General features: G+C 35.9%; 1 protein-coding gene across 2 annotated transcripts in view; it reads left to right on the top strand.

Moving 5' to 3' along the window:
- Positions 1 to 18345, top strand: part of SEPTIN14 (septin 14) — a 66444-nt gene that overhangs the window by 15946 nt on the left and 32153 nt on the right. For both annotated transcript variants that reach the window (XM_055301107.1, XM_055301106.1), the window contains 3 exons: positions 7006 to 7102; positions 8783 to 8951; positions 12156 to 12288. In XM_055301107.1, the coding sequence (XP_055157082.1) occupies positions 7006 to 7102; positions 8783 to 8951; positions 12156 to 12288 (399 nt within the window). The remainder of the gene's footprint in view (positions 1 to 7005; positions 7103 to 8782; positions 8952 to 12155; positions 12289 to 18345) is intronic.

Raw genomic sequence — 18345 nt, forward strand, 5'->3', positions numbered from 1 at the left:
ATAAGAGACTCATTTTAGACCCAAAGACAACTGCAGGTTAAAAGTGAGGAGATGGAAAACCATTTATCATGCCAATGTCCATCAAAAGAAAGCTGCAATAGCAACCCTTATTTCAGAAAAATTAGATTTTAAACCAAAGAGTGCAATAAAAGATGAAGAAAGACACTATATCATAGCTAAAGTGTCCATCCAACAAGAAGATCTAACTATTGTAAATATTTATGCCCCTTAAATGGGAGCATCCAATTATATAAACTAATTAATAGCTAAATTAAAGAAATACATTGATAATAATACCATAATAGTAGGAGACTTTAACACCCCACTCAAAGATCAGAAGATCAACAAGGAAATAAAAACTTTGAATGACACACTGGACCAGATGGGCTTCACAGATATATTCAGAGCAATTCATCATAAAACATTCTTTATGATACACATTCTTCTAGGATGCATATGGAACATTCTCCAGAATATGCCACATAATGAGTCACAAATTTCGTTTAAAGTAGTATCAAAAGCCTGAGATCATACAATGCATATTTTTAGACCATAATATTTTGAAACTTGAACTCAATCACAAGACGAAATTTGGAAGGAATTCAAACACTTGGAGGTTAAAGAATGAATGGGTCAACCAGGAAATTAAAGAAGTTAAAAAATTATGGAAACAAATGAAAATGGAAAAAAAAACAATGGTTAAAAACGCTTGAGATGCAGCAAAAGTGGTTCTAAGAGGGAAGTATATAGCAATGCAAGCCTTTCTCAAGAAATAAGAAAGGTCTGAAATACAGAAGCTAACTTTACACCTAAAGGAGGTGGAGAAAAAACGGCAAATAAATCTTAAACCAAGCAGAAGACTCTTCTTAATTAATAATTAATTCTAATTAATAAGGATTAGAACAGGGATCCCTGGGTGGCGCAGCGGTTTGGCGCCTGCCTTTGGCCCAGGGCGCGATCCTGGAGACCCGGGATCGAATCCCACGTCGGGCTCCCGGTGCATGGAGCCTGCTTCTCCCTCTGCCTGTGTCTCTGCCTCTCTCTCTCTCTCTCTCTCTCTCTCTCTCTCTCTCTCTCTCTTTGTGACTATAGTAAATAAATAAAAACAAAAAAAAAAACCTTTTGTAAAATTTCAATGTGACTAAATTTTAATTCTTTTATCTCTGCAGTAAGGGATTCCCTAGTTTCTTCTATGCTTTTTTTCAAGCCCAGCTGGTATCCTTATAATTGTTATTTGAAATTCTCATTCAGACATCTTTTTTGTATCTGTTTTTATTAAATCCCTGGCCATTGGTTCTATTTTCTGTTCTTTCTTTTGGGGTGAATACCTCTGCTTTGTCATTTTTGCAGAAAAAAATAAAACAAACTAGATCCTATTGTGTTTCAATCTGTTCGTTAAAAAGAAGCTAGATCAGCAACAACAACAACCAAGAAGCAGCAGCAGCTACGTACAAAAAAAGACAATTAAAAGAAAGATAATATATAAAAATAGTTTAAAAATAAACGAAAGAAGAATAATAAATAATAAAAATAAGAAATAGAAATTAAAAAGAAACTACATCCTATTCCCCCTAGAGATGAGGCCTTGCAGCCCTCTATGATTAGTAGACTTGTGTGCAAGTTGTTTCTGCTTGTGTTATGGGGGTGGGGCCTCATGCTGATTCTCAGGTGGACTCTTGCTCAAGTGAAGATGTGCCTGGAGGATGTGGGGAGTCTAGGAGGAGGGAGAGTGGGGGCGGGGCAGAGCTTGGTGTAGGATGCTCCAGCCTCCACTAGATAGAGTTTTGCTCTCTTAAACCTTTAACACTGATGGGCAGGGTGAAAATAGTGATACCCTGCTCTCTAGCCCTGGAAATGAGAGTTCACATCCACCACTCTTCAAGAACCCTTAAAAGAAATTCAAACAATCATCCTTCTTTTTCCTGGCTTCCTTCAGATACCTGCCTTCATTCTGTCTGTGTCTGATTTGTTTTATTATCTTAGGGGTGTGGCTTGGTTTCAAAACTCTAAATTTTAGGAGCTTGTGTGGTGCAGAACCATGCTGGACTTCTGGGGCAGGGTCTCATGGTTCTTTAGCCATTCGCTGGCCCATCCCAAGAAAGTAGTCACATTACTGTACAGTGGTTTAGGGTTTATGGCAAGGAAGAAAAGATATCTGACATCCAATCTCACTGCCCTGAGCTAGATTCCCTGCTCTTATGCCTGGGAGCAGTGTAACATGTTAGCACCACCCATTCTTCTTGCATCCCAGGGCATCCTCAGACCATGCTGTCATTCCTGGGTCTCTGTCCTCCTTCCCTCCTTTAAGCTATCCATGACTTGGTGGCAGCTAATTTCTAAAACTTAATATTTTATGTTTTGCTGCTTATACTACCATGTGGAGTCTCTGTAAGAGGGATCCCTCCCCTCCAGAGCCCCTGTAGTTCTTATCTCCCCCAGATCTTCCCTCTGAACTTCTTACCTTCCAGAAAGTGGTTGACTTTCTACTTATAGTTTTGCAATTTTGTTCTTTCAGCCCTTAGAATAATTTATTGGGTGTTCACATTGTTTTGATAATTATCTAGCTGCGTTCAAAGGATGGGGCAAACTTAGCTTACCCCTACTTATCTGTCATCGTAGATCCTCAAATCATACCTGAAAAGATAAACATGGTAGTTAACTTAAATTTCAAAACTACCTTCTGTACTTAAAAAACATAGCATGCTTGGAACAAGCAATTCTAAAATCTGTATGGAATCACAAAAGACCCCAAATAGTTAAAGTAATGTTGAAAAGGAAACCAAAGCTAGAGGAACCACAATTCTGGACTTCAAGCTGTATTACAAAGCTGTGATCATCCAGACAGTATGTTACTGGCACAAAAACATACACAAAGATCAATGAAACAAAATAAATAACCCAGAAATAGACCCCCAATTCTATAGTCAACTAATCTTTGACAGAGCAGGAAAGAACATCTAATGGAAAAAAGATAGTCTCTTCAAAAAATGGTGTTGGGAAAATTGGACTGCCACATGCAGAAGAATGTAACTGGATCACTTTCTTACACCGTATACAAAAATAAATTCAAAATGGATGAAACATCTAAATGTGATTTGGGAATCCATCAAAATCCTAGGGAGCAGAGGCATCATCTTCTTTCAACTTGGCCCCTGCAATTTCTTCTTAGACACGTCTCCAGAGGCAATGGAAACAAAAGCAAAAATAAACTATTGGGACTTCGGGAAAAAAACAAACAACAAAAATCCAAACCTTTTGCAGAGCAAAGGAAACCACCAAACTAAAAGGCCACCTACAAAATAGGGGAAGATATTTAAAAATGACATACCAGATAAAGGTTTAGTATCCAAAAATCTATATAGAAGTTCTCAAACTAAACACCCCCAAAACAAAAAAATCTAGTCAAGAAATGGGTAGAAGTCACGAACAGACTTTTCTCCAAAGAAGACATACAAATGGCTAGCAGACACATGAAGAAGTGCTCAACATCACTCATCATCAAGGAAATATAAATCAAAGCCACTTGAGGGCACTTGATATAATGAGAATTGGGTGTTATATACAACTGATGAATCCTTAATTCTACTCCTGAAACTAATACACTATATATTAACTAACTTCAACTTAAACAAACAAAACAAAACGAAAAAAAAAACGTATCACATATCATCCTATCCACAAATATGAATCAAGGAATCAATAAAATAAAAAGATGTAAATTATAACATATTTAGAATGTAGAGAGGGGAAATAGAAATTTAGCTTTTTAAAGATGGGTTAGTGGTGCACCTGGGTGGGTCAATGGTTGAGCATCTGCCTTCAGCTCACATTATGAACCTGGGGTCCTAGGATTGAGTCCCACATCGGGCTCCCTGTAGGGAGCCTGCTTCTCCCTCTGCCTATGTCTCTGCCTCTGTTTCTGTATGTCTCTCATAGATAAATAAATAAATAAATAAATAAATAAATAAATAAATAAATAAATAAATAAAAGTTTTAAAAATATGGGTTAGAACTTAAGTGACCATCATTTTAAAATAAGCTACTATACACATAAGATGTTATATGTAAACATAATGAATGATAAACAAAAATAAAAAACCTATAATAGACATAAAAATAAAAAAATAGAAGAATAACACCAGAGAAAAACATGAAACCACAAGGAGGAATGAAAGAGAAGGAGGAACAGAGAAGAAGTATGAAACAACTGTAAAACAACTAATAACTGACAATAAGTACCTATTTATCAGGATGCCTGGGTGGCTCAGTGGTTGAGCCTCTGCCTTTGGCTCAGAGCATGATCTTGGACCCAGGATCGAGTCCCATATCAGGCTCCCCACGAGGGGCCACCTTCTCCCTCTGCCTGTGTCTCTGCCTCTTTCTCTGTGTCTCTCATGAATAAATAAAATATTTTTTAAAGTACCTATTTATCATTAATCACTTTAAAGGTAAATGTTTTAAATGTTCTAATCCAAAGACATAGAATTACTGAATGGATAACAAAGTGAGACCCATATGTTGTATATAAGAAATTCATTCAGACCTAAAGACACATTCAGATTAAAGGAGGAGATATGAAAAAACATTTAATATGTAAGTGGAAACAAAAAGAAAATCATAATTTAAGAAACAAAATAGGGAAACAGTATGTAAATTCCTCAGAAATTTAAAAATAGAACTATCCTATGATCCAGGGGTTACACTATTTGGTATTTATCTCCAAAATACAAAAAACACTAAATCAGAGGGATGAATGCACCTCTATGTTTTTTAAAAGTATTATTTACAAGAGCCAAGTTTTAAAAAGATTTTATTTACTTATTCACAAGAGACACAGACATAGGTAGAGGGAGAAGCAGGCTCCCCGCAGAGTGCCAGATGTGGGACTCGATCCCCCAGACCTGGGATCATGCCCTGAGCTGAAGGCATATGCCTAACCGCTGAGCTATCCAGGCATCCCTACAAAAGCCAATTTTTTTTCAAGAGCCAATTTTTAAAAAGATTTTATTTGTTTATTCATGAGAGACACACAGAGAAAGAGAGGCAGAGACACAGGCAGAGGGAGAAGCAGACTCCATGCAGGGAGCCTGATGTGGGACTCGGTCCTGGGACTTCAGGATCACACCCTGGACCAAAGGCAGGTGCTAAACCACTGAGTAACTCAGGGATACCATACAAGAGCCAAATTATGGAAGCAGTCCAACTGTCCATCAGTAGATGAATGGATAAAGAAGATGTGGTATATTTATATAATGGAATATTATTCAGTCATAAAAGATGAAATCTTGCTATTTGCAATGGCATGGATATAGCCAGAGAATATAATGCCAAGGGAAATAAATCAGAAAAAGACAAATACCATATGGTTTCACTCATATGTGGGCTTTAAGAAACAAAACAAATGATCAAAGGAAAATAGAGAGAGAGGGAAGCCAAGAAACAGACGCTTAACTATTGATAACAGATTGGATATTAGAAGGGAGATGGGTTTGGGGGATGGGTTAAATAGGAGATGGGGATTAGGGAGTGCACTTGTGATGAGCACCAAGTGTTGAATGGAAGTGTTGAATCACTATATTGTACACCTGAAACTAATACTACACTATATGTTAACTAATTTGAATTTAAATAAAAACTTTATAAAAGAGTAAAACTATTTTAAAAATCCATAAGATCTTGTACAATTCCTATCCTCCTTGAGGCCATTAACTTATATACACTATGGGATCACTGATATGGCTATTAAGGCTTCTTGTGAGGTTTAAAGGCCATAATCTTTGCAAAGTGCCTGATACACAGGGTCTAGATACAACAAATAAGTAATAAGTACTAATTCTGTGTCTTTAATTTCTCTTTTGTTATTTTTCATACACCATTTAAGATTTCACAAACTAAACAGTTTTCTGAATTGAAAAGCTGAGTATTGTAAAATTTTTATTTATTCTTCTGTGTTATTTTTTTAGTTTTGTCTTAAAGATTTTGGCCTCTCTAATTGTACCTGTAGGAATTCATAGAGAATACTTTTTATTTTTATTTTTTTAAAGATTTATTTATTTATTTATTTATTTATTTATTTATTTATTTATGATAGACATAGAGAGAGAGAGAGGCAGAGACACAGGAGGAGGGAGAAGCAGGCTCCATGTCAGGAGCCCGACGCGGGACTCGATCCTGGGACTTCAGGATAGCACCCTGGGCCAAAGGCAGGCGCCAAACTGCTGAGCCACCCAGGGATCCCCACTTTTTTTTAACCCGATTTAATTAATAAATTAAATACTGTTAATTATTAAATACTTAACATGATGCCTAATAATTTTTATTTTAGATACTTTTGTATATCAACTCTTCTATTCAATCTATGCAACTTCTGACAGACCATGAATTTATCTTGCATATTTCTGTCTTTACATCCTGCTCAAAGCCTTATTTTTACTTCTGATTATTCTTCTTACTTTGCTTATCATCTTCCCAAATCTCGCTTGAGTTGTACATTAATTTTCAAATCTCAGAGTGTCCCTTTAGTTTTGTTTAGAATTAACTGAGACATATATAGTACTATTTACTAATATACTCTAATTATATATCCATTAACTGGTTATTAGAGTTTTTTTCCTTAATACTTCCCATTTTAACTTCTGTACTGGAGTTAAAAGTGGTTTATTTATTCTTTCCTCAACATTTTTTCATTTCAGGGTAAAGATAATATGAAAAATATTGCATCTCATAAAAATACGTTTTATTTGTATTTCCCACAGCAGAACCCCTTGCTTTTGGCTTTACTCAGCAGACAGTTCTCAGTTGTCTGCATGGCTTGATGATAATGCTTGAAAAAATTAATTTGCACATATTTACTACCAAGGCATAAAATCTGTGACAGGGTAGATGCCTTATTGGAATAAACTTATTATGATATTCTTGTCTCTATAGATTTCCAAAACAGAAATAATTAACAGAGTAGGCCATATTGGTATACGGGAACATGATTAAAGTTTTTCTTACTTTTAGGGACAATTACCATTTGCTGTAGTAGGGAGTATGGATGAAGTGAAAGTTGGAAAAAGAATGGTCAGAGGCCGTCAGTACCCTTGGGGAGTTTTACAAGGTAAATGTGATGGAAGTGAGCAGGCTTGCTCAGGAAAGTGTGTGTGTGTGTGTGTGTGTGTGTGTGTGTGTGTGTGTGTGTATTCTTAGAGTCTTAAAATATTTTGCCTTGAGTCAGCGCTGGTAATTGTTGCTAAACTGAATTAAGAGTTACTAATGAAAAACACAAATTATTTTTCATTTAAGCTAATTCTTACTTTGACTATAATTCATTCTCATAGGAGTTTACTAGGTAGTTCTTTAGACAAAAATTCACAGAGGTTTGCTAGAATCTCTTCATTTACCCCAACCTGACATATGCATAGTATCTCTCTGTGCATAAATTATTACATTCAGAATGTTGGAAAATGCTTTGAACAAAAGATCTTTGAACAAAATTAAAACACAAATACTAGTGTTTAAAACCTGTTACATATATTAATTAATACTTAATTTATAAGACATTTTTAAATGGTCAATAGACAAAAAGTATGGTAAACTATTTTTAAAATAATGGAATGTAATTTATCTTTGGAAAAATTATACTTTTTAAAAATATTTTATTTATTTATTCATGAGACACAGAGAGAGACAGAGACACAGGCAGAGGGAGAAGCAGGCTCCTCGCAGGGAGCCTGATGTGGGACTCAATTCTTGGACTCCAGGATCACACCCTGGGCCAAAAGCAGATGCTTTTGCTGAGCCACCCAGGCTATCCCAGAAAAATTATACTTAAATATTTATATAAACTATCTAACATTGGGGATCCCTGGGTGGCTCAGCGGTTTAGCGCTTGCCTTTGGCCCAGGGCGCGATCCTGGAGTCCCAGGATTGAGGTCCCGCGACGGGCTCCTGCGTGGAGCCTGCTTCTCCCTCCTCCTGTGTCTCTGCCTCTCTCTCTCTCTGTCTATCATGAATAAATAAATAAATCTTTTTAAAAAAACTAACATTGTGATGAGTTGAAATATTTTAACAGGCAGTCACTTATTCTCTGGTTTATATAATTTTAATGGAAATTACTGGAGATTGGATTATCTCCACTTATACTAGTTTCCAAAATGTTGTTTTATTAATTGATACATTAAAAATTAAATTTATGAAACACTTAAAAACAATATATTTTAATTAATATGAAATTTGGTTACAATGTCATGCACAATAAAATATATATTGTGCTCAGTAGCCTGGATATGACACACAGGAAAGAGCCATGCAAATTTATTGATTGATTTTAAATAGTAACTAATTTGGTCTCATAAATATGGGGTATAAATAGTATTTGAGAATGAAAATATGCATAATTTTTGGTGCCTTCATAGTAGCAGGATTTACATTATGAAATTATTTACTTTAGTGAAATTATATGTTACGTTCTTTGTTAGTGCTCTGTGAAATACCTTGGGGGCACTTGTAAAATACCAACAATTATTAACAAAAAACTATACCATACACTAATATAATATAACATGTTAATTCACTCTTTCCTATTTATTCTTTGGCTAATAAATTTAAGATAAACTTCCTGATCCAAAAACAAGCTCTGCTTATAACAGAAAAATTACAAAGAATTATATCTATTAATCATAATGATCTCTTAGTTATTACTTTAAATGTGTTTCTCATGCATACATTCACTCAAGAATACTTATTGAGTGCCAAGAGTTGATGATAAGTGTTGTTGCTTTCTTATTTTCCTACCTAGTGGAAAATGAAAATCACTGTGATTTTATCAAGCTCCGGGATATGCTTCTTTGTATAAATATGGAAGACCTGAAAGAACAAACCCACATTCAACACTACGAACGGTACAGATGCTGCAAACTGAAGAAAATGGGCTTTACTGATGTGGGTCCAGACAACAAGCCACTTAGGTGAGTGGAAGAGATCTTGTCAGAAGAAGCTAACAAGATTTAGAAATCCTGTAAAACCATGAGATTCAATCATTTGGGAAAGAGAGTAACTGTACATTTCACATTCTGGTCATTCTGAATTGTATTTTTTGAATCATCATCGGACTTAGATGGAGAGAATTATTAACAGCAATGTAATTCAATGACCCATTTATATGCTCAAATAGGAGTATTCAATATGTGCATATGTTGAAATGTGTATCCAAAAGAAAAATATTACCTTGTTTTTACTTTTGTATTTTATATGAAATAGATGTTCATGAAGGAGATTTTAAATATTGGCAAAGAGGGATCCCTGGGTGGCGCAGCGGTTTAGCGCCTGCCTTTGGCCCAGGGCACAATCCTGGAGACTCAGGATCGAATCCCACGGCGGGCTCCCGGTGCATGGAGCCTGCTTCTCCCTCTGCCTATGTCTCTGCCTCTCTCTCTCTCTCTCTCTCTCTCTCTCTCTCTCTCTCTCTCACACACACACACACACACACACACACTATCATAAATAAATAAAAATTAAAAAAATAAATATTGGCAAAGATAGATAAAGGCTAGCAGAGGATATTGAGAATGGCAAGGGACATCACATTGAGTGCTGGATGAAAGAAAGAGGAAAAGCAGCAGTAATGTTGGAGAAGTCAAGTGAAAATAGTTTGAGAGCAGATGTATTTAGTTATTTTAAGAGGACTAGGATTTGTACTGCAAAGGATGACAGTGTATACCAGTGATACTGGTATATCAATTTTTTAGGTATTTGAAGACAGCCAAAAGTGAACTGATTTAAATTTTGAAAGATGCCGGACTTAAATTTTAATTTTAATTTTGAGAGGCAAGAGAGATTGTTTTTAAAGAAAGATGGTAAGAAAAACAGATTTTTTTCAGTCTTAAAATCATTTTAAAAAGAAGTATAGTTGATGCCTGGTATTACAATAGTTTCAGGTGTACACATAATTGTTTTATAACTTTATATATTATGCTATGCTCACCCCAAGTGTTGCTACCAGTTGTCACCATACAACACTATTATAATACCACTTACTATATTTCCTATGTTGTGCTTTTCATCTCCATGACTTACTTATACTGTAACCAGAAGCCAGTACCTCCCACTCCCTTTCACCCATTTTGCCCATCTCCTATTCCCCTTCCCTTTAGCAATCACCAGTTTGTTCTCTGTATTTATTCTTCTGTTTCTCCTTTTCTTGTTTATTTGTTTGTTCCTTTGCTTAGTTTTTAGATTCCACACACAAATGAAATCATATAGTACTTTTCTTTCTATTTCTGTCTGACTTTTCACTTGTGTCATACTCCCTAGGTCCATCCACGTCATAAGTAGCGAGATCTTATTCTTTTTTAAGGTTGAGTAATATTCTTAACACACACACACACCACATCTTGTTTATCCATTCATCTATTGATGGAAACTTAGGTTGCCTCCATATCTTGGCTAAGATAAATGGTGCTGAAATAAACATAAGGATTTATTTATTTATTTTTTCAAATTAGTATTTTCATTTTCTTTGGGAAAATAACCAGTAGTGGGATTACTGGAACGTATGGTATTTCTATTTTTAATTTTTTAAGGAAACATGATTTTTTTCTACAGTGGCTTCACCAATTTACATTCTACTCAAGAATGCATGAGAGCTCCTTTTTTGCCACATCCTCACCAACATTTTACGTTTTTATTTTTTTGCTTCTAGCAATTATATCAGGAATAAGAGGATATCTCATTGTGGTTTGATTTGCATTTCCTGATGTTAGAAATGTTGAGCATTTTTTATGTGTCTGTTGGCCATCTGTATATATTCATCAGAAAAATGTCTATTCACTTTCTATGGCCATTTTTTAATCAGTTTTTGGGTTTTTTTTAGTGTTGAGTCATAGTCATATAAGTTCTTTATATATTTTGGTTATTAACCTTTTATCAGAGATATCATTTGCAATTTTTTTCCATTCAATAGATTGCCTTTCATTTTCTTGATGGTTTCCTCCACTGTACAAAAGCCTCTTATTTTGGTGTAGTCACAATAGTTTATGTTTGCTTTTATTTCTTTTGCCTGAGGAGACACAGGTAGAAAAATGTTGGTCAGTGTCCAAGAGACCACTGCATATATTCTCTTCCAGAAGTTTTATGGTTTCAGGTTTCACATTAGGGTATTTAATTAATTTTGACTTTGTTTTTGTGTATGGTATAAGAAACTGGTCCAATTTCATAATTTTGCATATAGCTGTATAGTTTCCCAGTACCAATTATTGAAGAGACTTTTTCCATTGTATATTTTTGCTTCATTTGTCATAAATTAATTAATCATATACACCTGGGTTTGTTTTTGGGTTCTCTACTATGTTCCATTTTTATATGTGTTCCATTTATCTATGCGTCTATTTTTGTGCCAGTACTATATGATTTTGATTATGATGCTTATTATTATAATTGATAATAATATTATTATTATATTATGGTGCCCAACATTATTTTTTTAAGATTTTTTTAGATTTTATTTATTTATTCATGAGAGACACACACAGAGGCAGAGACAGAGGCAGAGGGAGAAGCAGGCTCCATGCAGGGAGCCCAACGTGGGACTCGATCCTGGGTCTCCAGGATCATACCCTGGGCTGAAGTCGGAGCTAAACCGCTGAGCCCCACAGGCTTCCCTAAAGATATTATTTATTTATCAGAGAGAGACAGAGCACACAAGCAGGAGGAGCAGCAGAAGAAGAGGAAGAAGCAGGCTCCTGCTGAGTAGGGAGCCCAATGTCAGCCCGATCCCAAGATCCTGGGATCATAACCTGAGCTGAACGCAGCCTTTTAACCTACTGAGCCACCCGGGCACCCTGCCTGGCTTTAAATAAAAACCATATAAAGTAGAGGTTTTCCCAAGTTTTATTATCAAAAGTTCTAAAGAAGTGTGATATATTGAAAGGTGGTGGTAACAAGCAATCACTAATATCGTTTCAAAATTCTAGTATTCTTTAGGCACACTGTCTATATATTCTACAATATCGTACCTCACTTTTTTTATACCTCATGATATAGAAATTTCTATTTCTATACATGAAGAAAATGTTGGTAAATGCCCTCACATGGGACTTAACATACAGTATATATTTTTACAGGGTTATTTATATTACCATTTTAATATGAGAGTAATAACGTATTTTTTATAGTTTTCAAGAGATCTATGAAGCCAAAAGACAAAAGTTCTATGATCAATGTCAGAGGGAAGAAGAAGAATTGAAACAAAAATTTATGCAGCGAGTAAAGGAGAAAGAAACAACATTTAAAGAGTCTGAAAAAGAGGTAAGTTCACTAGTCTGGTATAATTTGTATTCATTTGTAGGTGTGTTTTTAGTTTGGAGTTTTAATCTCAAGGGTTTAGTTGATGAGTTTGGAGAATATTTGCTATTTTTCTAAAGATAGCTATTTACAATATGGATTTTGAATATAAACTTTAAAAATTATTGCCAGCAATTTTATTTTTTTAGAACATATAATTTTATTTTTTACATTTATTTTTATTGGAGTTTGATTCGCCAAAGATATAGATGCAGTGAAAAGCTGAGACACCTGCACCCCAATGTTTATAGCAGCAATGTCCACAATAGCCAAACTGTGGAAGGAGAATTTGCCTTTTAAAAAATGAAAATAATTTTGTAAATCCTATTTGCTTTTATTTTATAATTTGAATTTTCACATAAATTTTAATTTATAACAAATTCAAGCTATTAACTTCTGTGAAGAGTCATTACTTTCTTTTTTAAGGTTTTACTTATTTGAGAGAGAGAGAAAGAACACAAGCAGGGAGAGAGGGAGACAGGCAGAGGGAAAGGAAGAAGTAGACTCCCCACTGAGCAGACAGCCCGATGTAAGTCTCAATCTCAAGACCCTGAGATCATTTTTTCTCCTTTCCCCTTTATTCCCTTTCACTATTTATTATATTCCCCCCCCCAAAAAAAAATGAGTGGGAAATATCTGAAAGGGAGACAGAACATGAAAGACTCCTAACTCTGGGAAACGAACTAAGGGTGGTGGAATGGGAGGTGGGCAGGAGGTGGGGGTGACTGGGTGACGGGCACTGAGGTGGGCACTTGACGGGATGAGCACTGGGTGTTATTCTATATGTTGGCAAATTGAATACAAATAAAAAATAAATTTATAAAAAAAAAGACCCTGAGATCATGACCTGGGCCAAAGGCAGATGCTTAACTGATTGAGCCACCCAGGCACCCCAAGAGTCATTACTTTCTAACACTACTACTGAAATTTTTTCTTCCCTTTATAAATAAGTTAGTGAAAGTCGACTAACACAAGACTTATTTAGAAAGCTTTTGGTTGGTGAACTATGCTAATTTCTTTTTCATTTCATTCTTTTATGTTTCCAAAGAAATGGGAAAAAAGACTACTATAGTCTTTTTATGGTCTATACTATAGTGTTGATTATTTGCACCAATACCTTTTTAGCAAAAAAAAAATATGCTTGGAATCATAAATATCATTCTCTCAAGTGGATGTGGTTTAACTTAAGAATTTAGTTTTGAGCAGAAATAGGTAAATTGAAATATCATTTTTCTTTTATTTTTGTAAAGATTTTTTTTATTCATGAGACACACAGAGAGAGGCAGAGATATAGGCAAAGAGAGAAGCAGGCTTCCTGCAGGGAGCCCAATGCGAGACTTAATCCCAGGACCGCAGGATCATAACCTGAGCCAAAGCAGATGCTCAACCACTGAGCCACTCAGGTGTCCCAAAACATGAATTTTTTTCAATAAAAGCAAAATAGTGACTAGGTGCTGTATACCAGATGTCTCAATCATGGACATCTTGGACATTTGAATCATGGACAATTGAACTATAAGTAATAAAAATTCTAGCAGCTTAGGTATAAAGGTTAAGTTTTGAAAGTATCCAAGGGTTTCATATGGAATCCAAGAATAAGAAGCATAGCTGGGTCTCCTGATAACCTAAATCCAGAGTAGGAAGTGACCAGAAACCAAATCAATCATTTAAATTCTCCTCTACCTTATTCCCTTTGGTTATGGCCCTTATCTATGTACATCTGCTTCATTTTTGCTCTCTGGACATCAGTTTTTCTTCTATTCTTCAGTTATATGTTCCCTCAAGAAAAACCAAAAAACAACCTAAAACTGGTTGTGCAAAGTGATGAGTAGATGAAATTCTTTTTTCTTTTAAGACTTTATTATTCATGAAAGACACACACAGAGAGGCAGAGACATAAGCAGAGGGAGAGGCAGGCTTTCCGCAAGGAGCCTGATGTGGGACTCAATCCTGGACCCAGGATCACGGCATGAGCCAAAGACAAATGCTCAAGTGCTGAGCCACCAAGGCATCCGTGTAGCTGAAATTCTTAACAAAGATTAATAAATGACTTTAGAAAAAATGCTAGTAGAAATAAAATGACCAAGATTGTAAACGTATCCACACAGGACAAAGTGACAGGAAACAGATGTACAAGGCTTTCTCAAAAAGGAAAAACTTAATTATTGAAAATATGATAAGTACACAGCAACTAGGATTAGCTGACAAGGAAAGTGGAGGCTCACAAGTAAACTTTTAAAGCACATCTAGCAGATAGATTAGTCAGAATTCAAAATTACAACTTTACAATTTTCAAATACTTAAAAACTGAGACGTTTGTACATTTCCCACATTACTAGAGATCATCTTTCTTTTCATTTTTTAAAGGCTTTTATTTTAATTTCAGTCAGTTGACATACAGTGTTATATTATTTTCAGGTGTACAATATAGTGATTCAACACTTCCATATGCCACCCTGTGCTCATCACAACAACTGTAATCCTTAATTCCCATCACTTATTTAACCCATCCTCCCCAGTTCTTCCCCTCTGGTAAACATCAGTTTGTTATCTATAATTAAGAGTCTATTTCTTTCTTTTCTTCAAAAAATTGTTAGTTAACATACAGTGCAATATTGGTTTCTGGAGTAGAATTCAAGGATTCACTATCTACATGCAACACCCAGTGCTCATCACAGCAAGTGTCCCCTTTAATAGCTATCACTCATCTAGCCCAATTCCCAACTACCTCCATCCATTAACCCTCTGTTTATTCTAGAACATTAAGAGTCACTTATGTCTTATTTCCCTCACTCCCTTTTTTCTTTTCCCCTTTCCCATATGTACATCTGGTTTTTTTTATATTCCACATATGAGGGAGATCATGTTACTTGTCTTTCTCTGACTTAATTCACTTAGCATAATACACTCCAGCTTTATCTAACTCATTGCAAATGGCAAAAATTCATTCTTTTTGATGGCTGAGTAGTATTCTATTGCATGTATATACCACTTCTTTATTTTAAATTTTTTAAATTTATTTATGATAGTCACACACACACACAGAGAGAGAGAGAGAGAGAGAGAGGCAGAGACACAGGCAGAGGGAGAAGCAGGCTCCATGCACCGGGAGTCCGACGTGGGATTCGATCCCGGGTCTCCAGGATCGCACCCTGGGCCAAAGGCAGGCGCCAAACCGCTGCGCCACCCAGGGATCCCCTATATACCACTTCTTTATCCATTCATGAGTTGATAGACATTTGGCTGCTCTCTGATTTTAGCTATTGCTGAAAATACTGCTGAAAACACCAGAGTTCATGTAACCCTTTGAGCCTGTATTTTTTTTTCTTTTGGGTAAATACTGAGTAGTGCAATTGCTGGGTCACAGGGTAGTTCTATTTTTAACTTTTTGAGAAAACTCATACTCTTTTCCAGAGTGGCTACACCAGTTTGCATTTCTGCCAACAGTGCAAGAGGGTTCCCCTTTCTCTGCATCCTCACAACCACTGTATCCTCTATTTTCCAGAATTCCTGCACCAGTGTGGATTCCTATCAAAACTGTAAAAGGGTTCCACTTTCTCTGCATCCTTTCCCCATCTCTTATTTCCCAGGTTGCTAAATTTATCCATCCTGAATGGTTTGAGGTAGTATTTCATTGTGGTTTTTTTTTTTTTTTTTTTTTTTTTTTTTAATTACCCTAATTTTATTTATTTATTTTTTTTTTCATTTGAGTATTTTTTTTTTATTTATAAATTAATTTTTATTGGTGTTCAATTTACCAACATACAGAATAACACCCAGTGCTCATCCCGTCAAGTGTCCCCCTCCGTGCCCGTCACCCATTCACCCCCACCCCCCGCCCTCCTCCCCTTCCACCACCCCTAGTTCATTTCCCAGAGTTAGAAGTCTTTATGTTCTGTGTCCCTTTCTGATATCTCCCACACATTTCTTCTCCCTTCCCTTATATTCCCCTTCACTATTATTCATATTCCCCAAATAAGTGAGAACATACACTGTTTGTCCTTCTCCGATTGACTTACTTCACTCAGCATAATACCCTCCAGTTCCATCCACGTTGAAGCAAATGGTGGGTATTTGTTGTTTCTAATGGCTGAGTAATATTCCATTGTATACATAAACCACATCTTCTTTATCCATTCATCTTTCGATGGGCACCGAGGCTCCTTCCACAGTTTGGCTATTGTGGACATGGCTGCTAGAAACATCGGGGTGCAGGTGCCCCGGCGTTTCATTGCATCTGAATCTTCGGGGTAAATCCCTAACAGTGCAATTGCTGGGTCGTAGGGCAGGTCTATTTTTAATTCTTTGAGGAACCTCCACACAGTTTTCCAGAGTGGCTGCACCAGTTCACATTCCCACCAACAGTGTAAGAGGGTTCCCTTTTCTCCGCATCCTCTCCAACATTTGTTGTTTCCTGCCTTGTTGATTTGATTTTTATTTCTCTAAAGATGAGTGATGTTTCATGTCTGTTGGCCATTTGTATGTCTTCTTCAGAGAAATGTCTGTTCATGTCACTTGCCCATTTCTTGACTGGATTTTTGGGTTTTTTTTGGCTTTGAGTTGATAAGTTCTTAATAGATTTTGGATAATAGACCTTTATCAGATATATCATTTGTGAACATCTTCTTCCATTCTGTAGGTTGCCTTTTAGTTTGGTTGATTATTTCCTTTGCTGTGCAGAAGCTTTTCATCCTGATGCAGCCCCAATAGTTTTTGCTTTTGTTTTCATTGCCTCTGGAGACATGTCTAGGAAGAAGGTGTTGCAGCTGAGGTCAAAGAAGATGCTGCCTGTGTTTTTTTGTAGGATTTGATGGAATCACATTTAGGTCTTTTATCCATTTTGAGTGTAAATTTATCTTTGTGTATGGTGTAAGAAAGTGGTCCAGTTTCATTCTTATGCATGAGGCTGTCCAATGTTCCCAACACCGTTTATTGAAGAGACTGTCTTTTTTTCCAGTGCATTTTCTTTCCAGGTTTGTCAAGGATTAGTCGACTATAAATTTGAGGGTCAATTTCTTGGTTCTCTATTCCATTCCATTGATCTATGTGTCTGTTTTTATGCCAGTACCACACTGACTTGCTGATCACAGCTTTGTAATAGAGCTTGAAGTCCAGAATTGTGATACCTCCAGCTTTGGTTTTCTTTTTCTACATTCCTTTGGTTATTTGATTCCATACAAATTTTAGGACTGTTCTTGCTCTGTGAAAAATACTAGTGGTAATTTGATTAGGATTACATGGAAGGTGTAGATTGCTTTGGGTAGCAGAGACATTTTAACAATATTTGTTCTTCCAATCCATAGCATGGAATGTTTTTCCATTTCTTTATGTCTTCCTCAATTTCATTCATAGTGTTCCATAGTGTTCGGAGTACAGATATTTTATCTCTTTGGTTAGGTGTAATTCCTAGGTATGTTATACTTTTTAGTACACTTTAAATGGCATCAGTTGCTTTATTCCCCTTTCTGTGCTTCATTGTTGGCATATAGAAATGCAACAAATTTCTGTACATTGATTTATATCATGCCACATTACTGAATTACTGTATCAGTTCTAGCAATTCTTTTGGTGGAGTCTTTTGGGTTTTCTTCATAGAGTAGTATGATGCCATTTGTGAATAGTGAAAGTTTGGCTGCTTCTTGGCCAATTTGGATGTCTTTTATTTCTTTTTTGTTGTCTGATTGTTGAGGCTAGGACTTCCAGTATTATGTTGAACAACAGTTGTGACAGTGTACATCCCAGGCATGTTCCCGATCTTAGGGGAAAAGCTCTCTGTTTTCCCCATCGAGGATGATATTAGCTGAGATTCTTTCATATTTATGTGCCCTCTATCCTTATTTTATAGAGAGTTTTAACAAGAAATTATGCTGTAGTTTGTCAAGTGCTTTTTCTGCATCTATTGAGAGGGTTATGTCACTATTATCCTTTCATTAACATGGTTTATCACATTGATTGATATGTGGATGTTGAACCCCCAATGCAGCCCAGGGATAAATTCTACTTAGTTGAGGTGAATAATTA

This window comes from Nyctereutes procyonoides, unplaced genomic scaffold (genome assembly GCF_905146905.1).
Source record: "Nyctereutes procyonoides isolate TBG_1078 unplaced genomic scaffold, NYPRO_anot_genome, whole genome shotgun sequence".
Classification (NCBI taxonomy): Eukaryota; Metazoa; Chordata; class Mammalia; order Carnivora; family Canidae; genus Nyctereutes; species Nyctereutes procyonoides.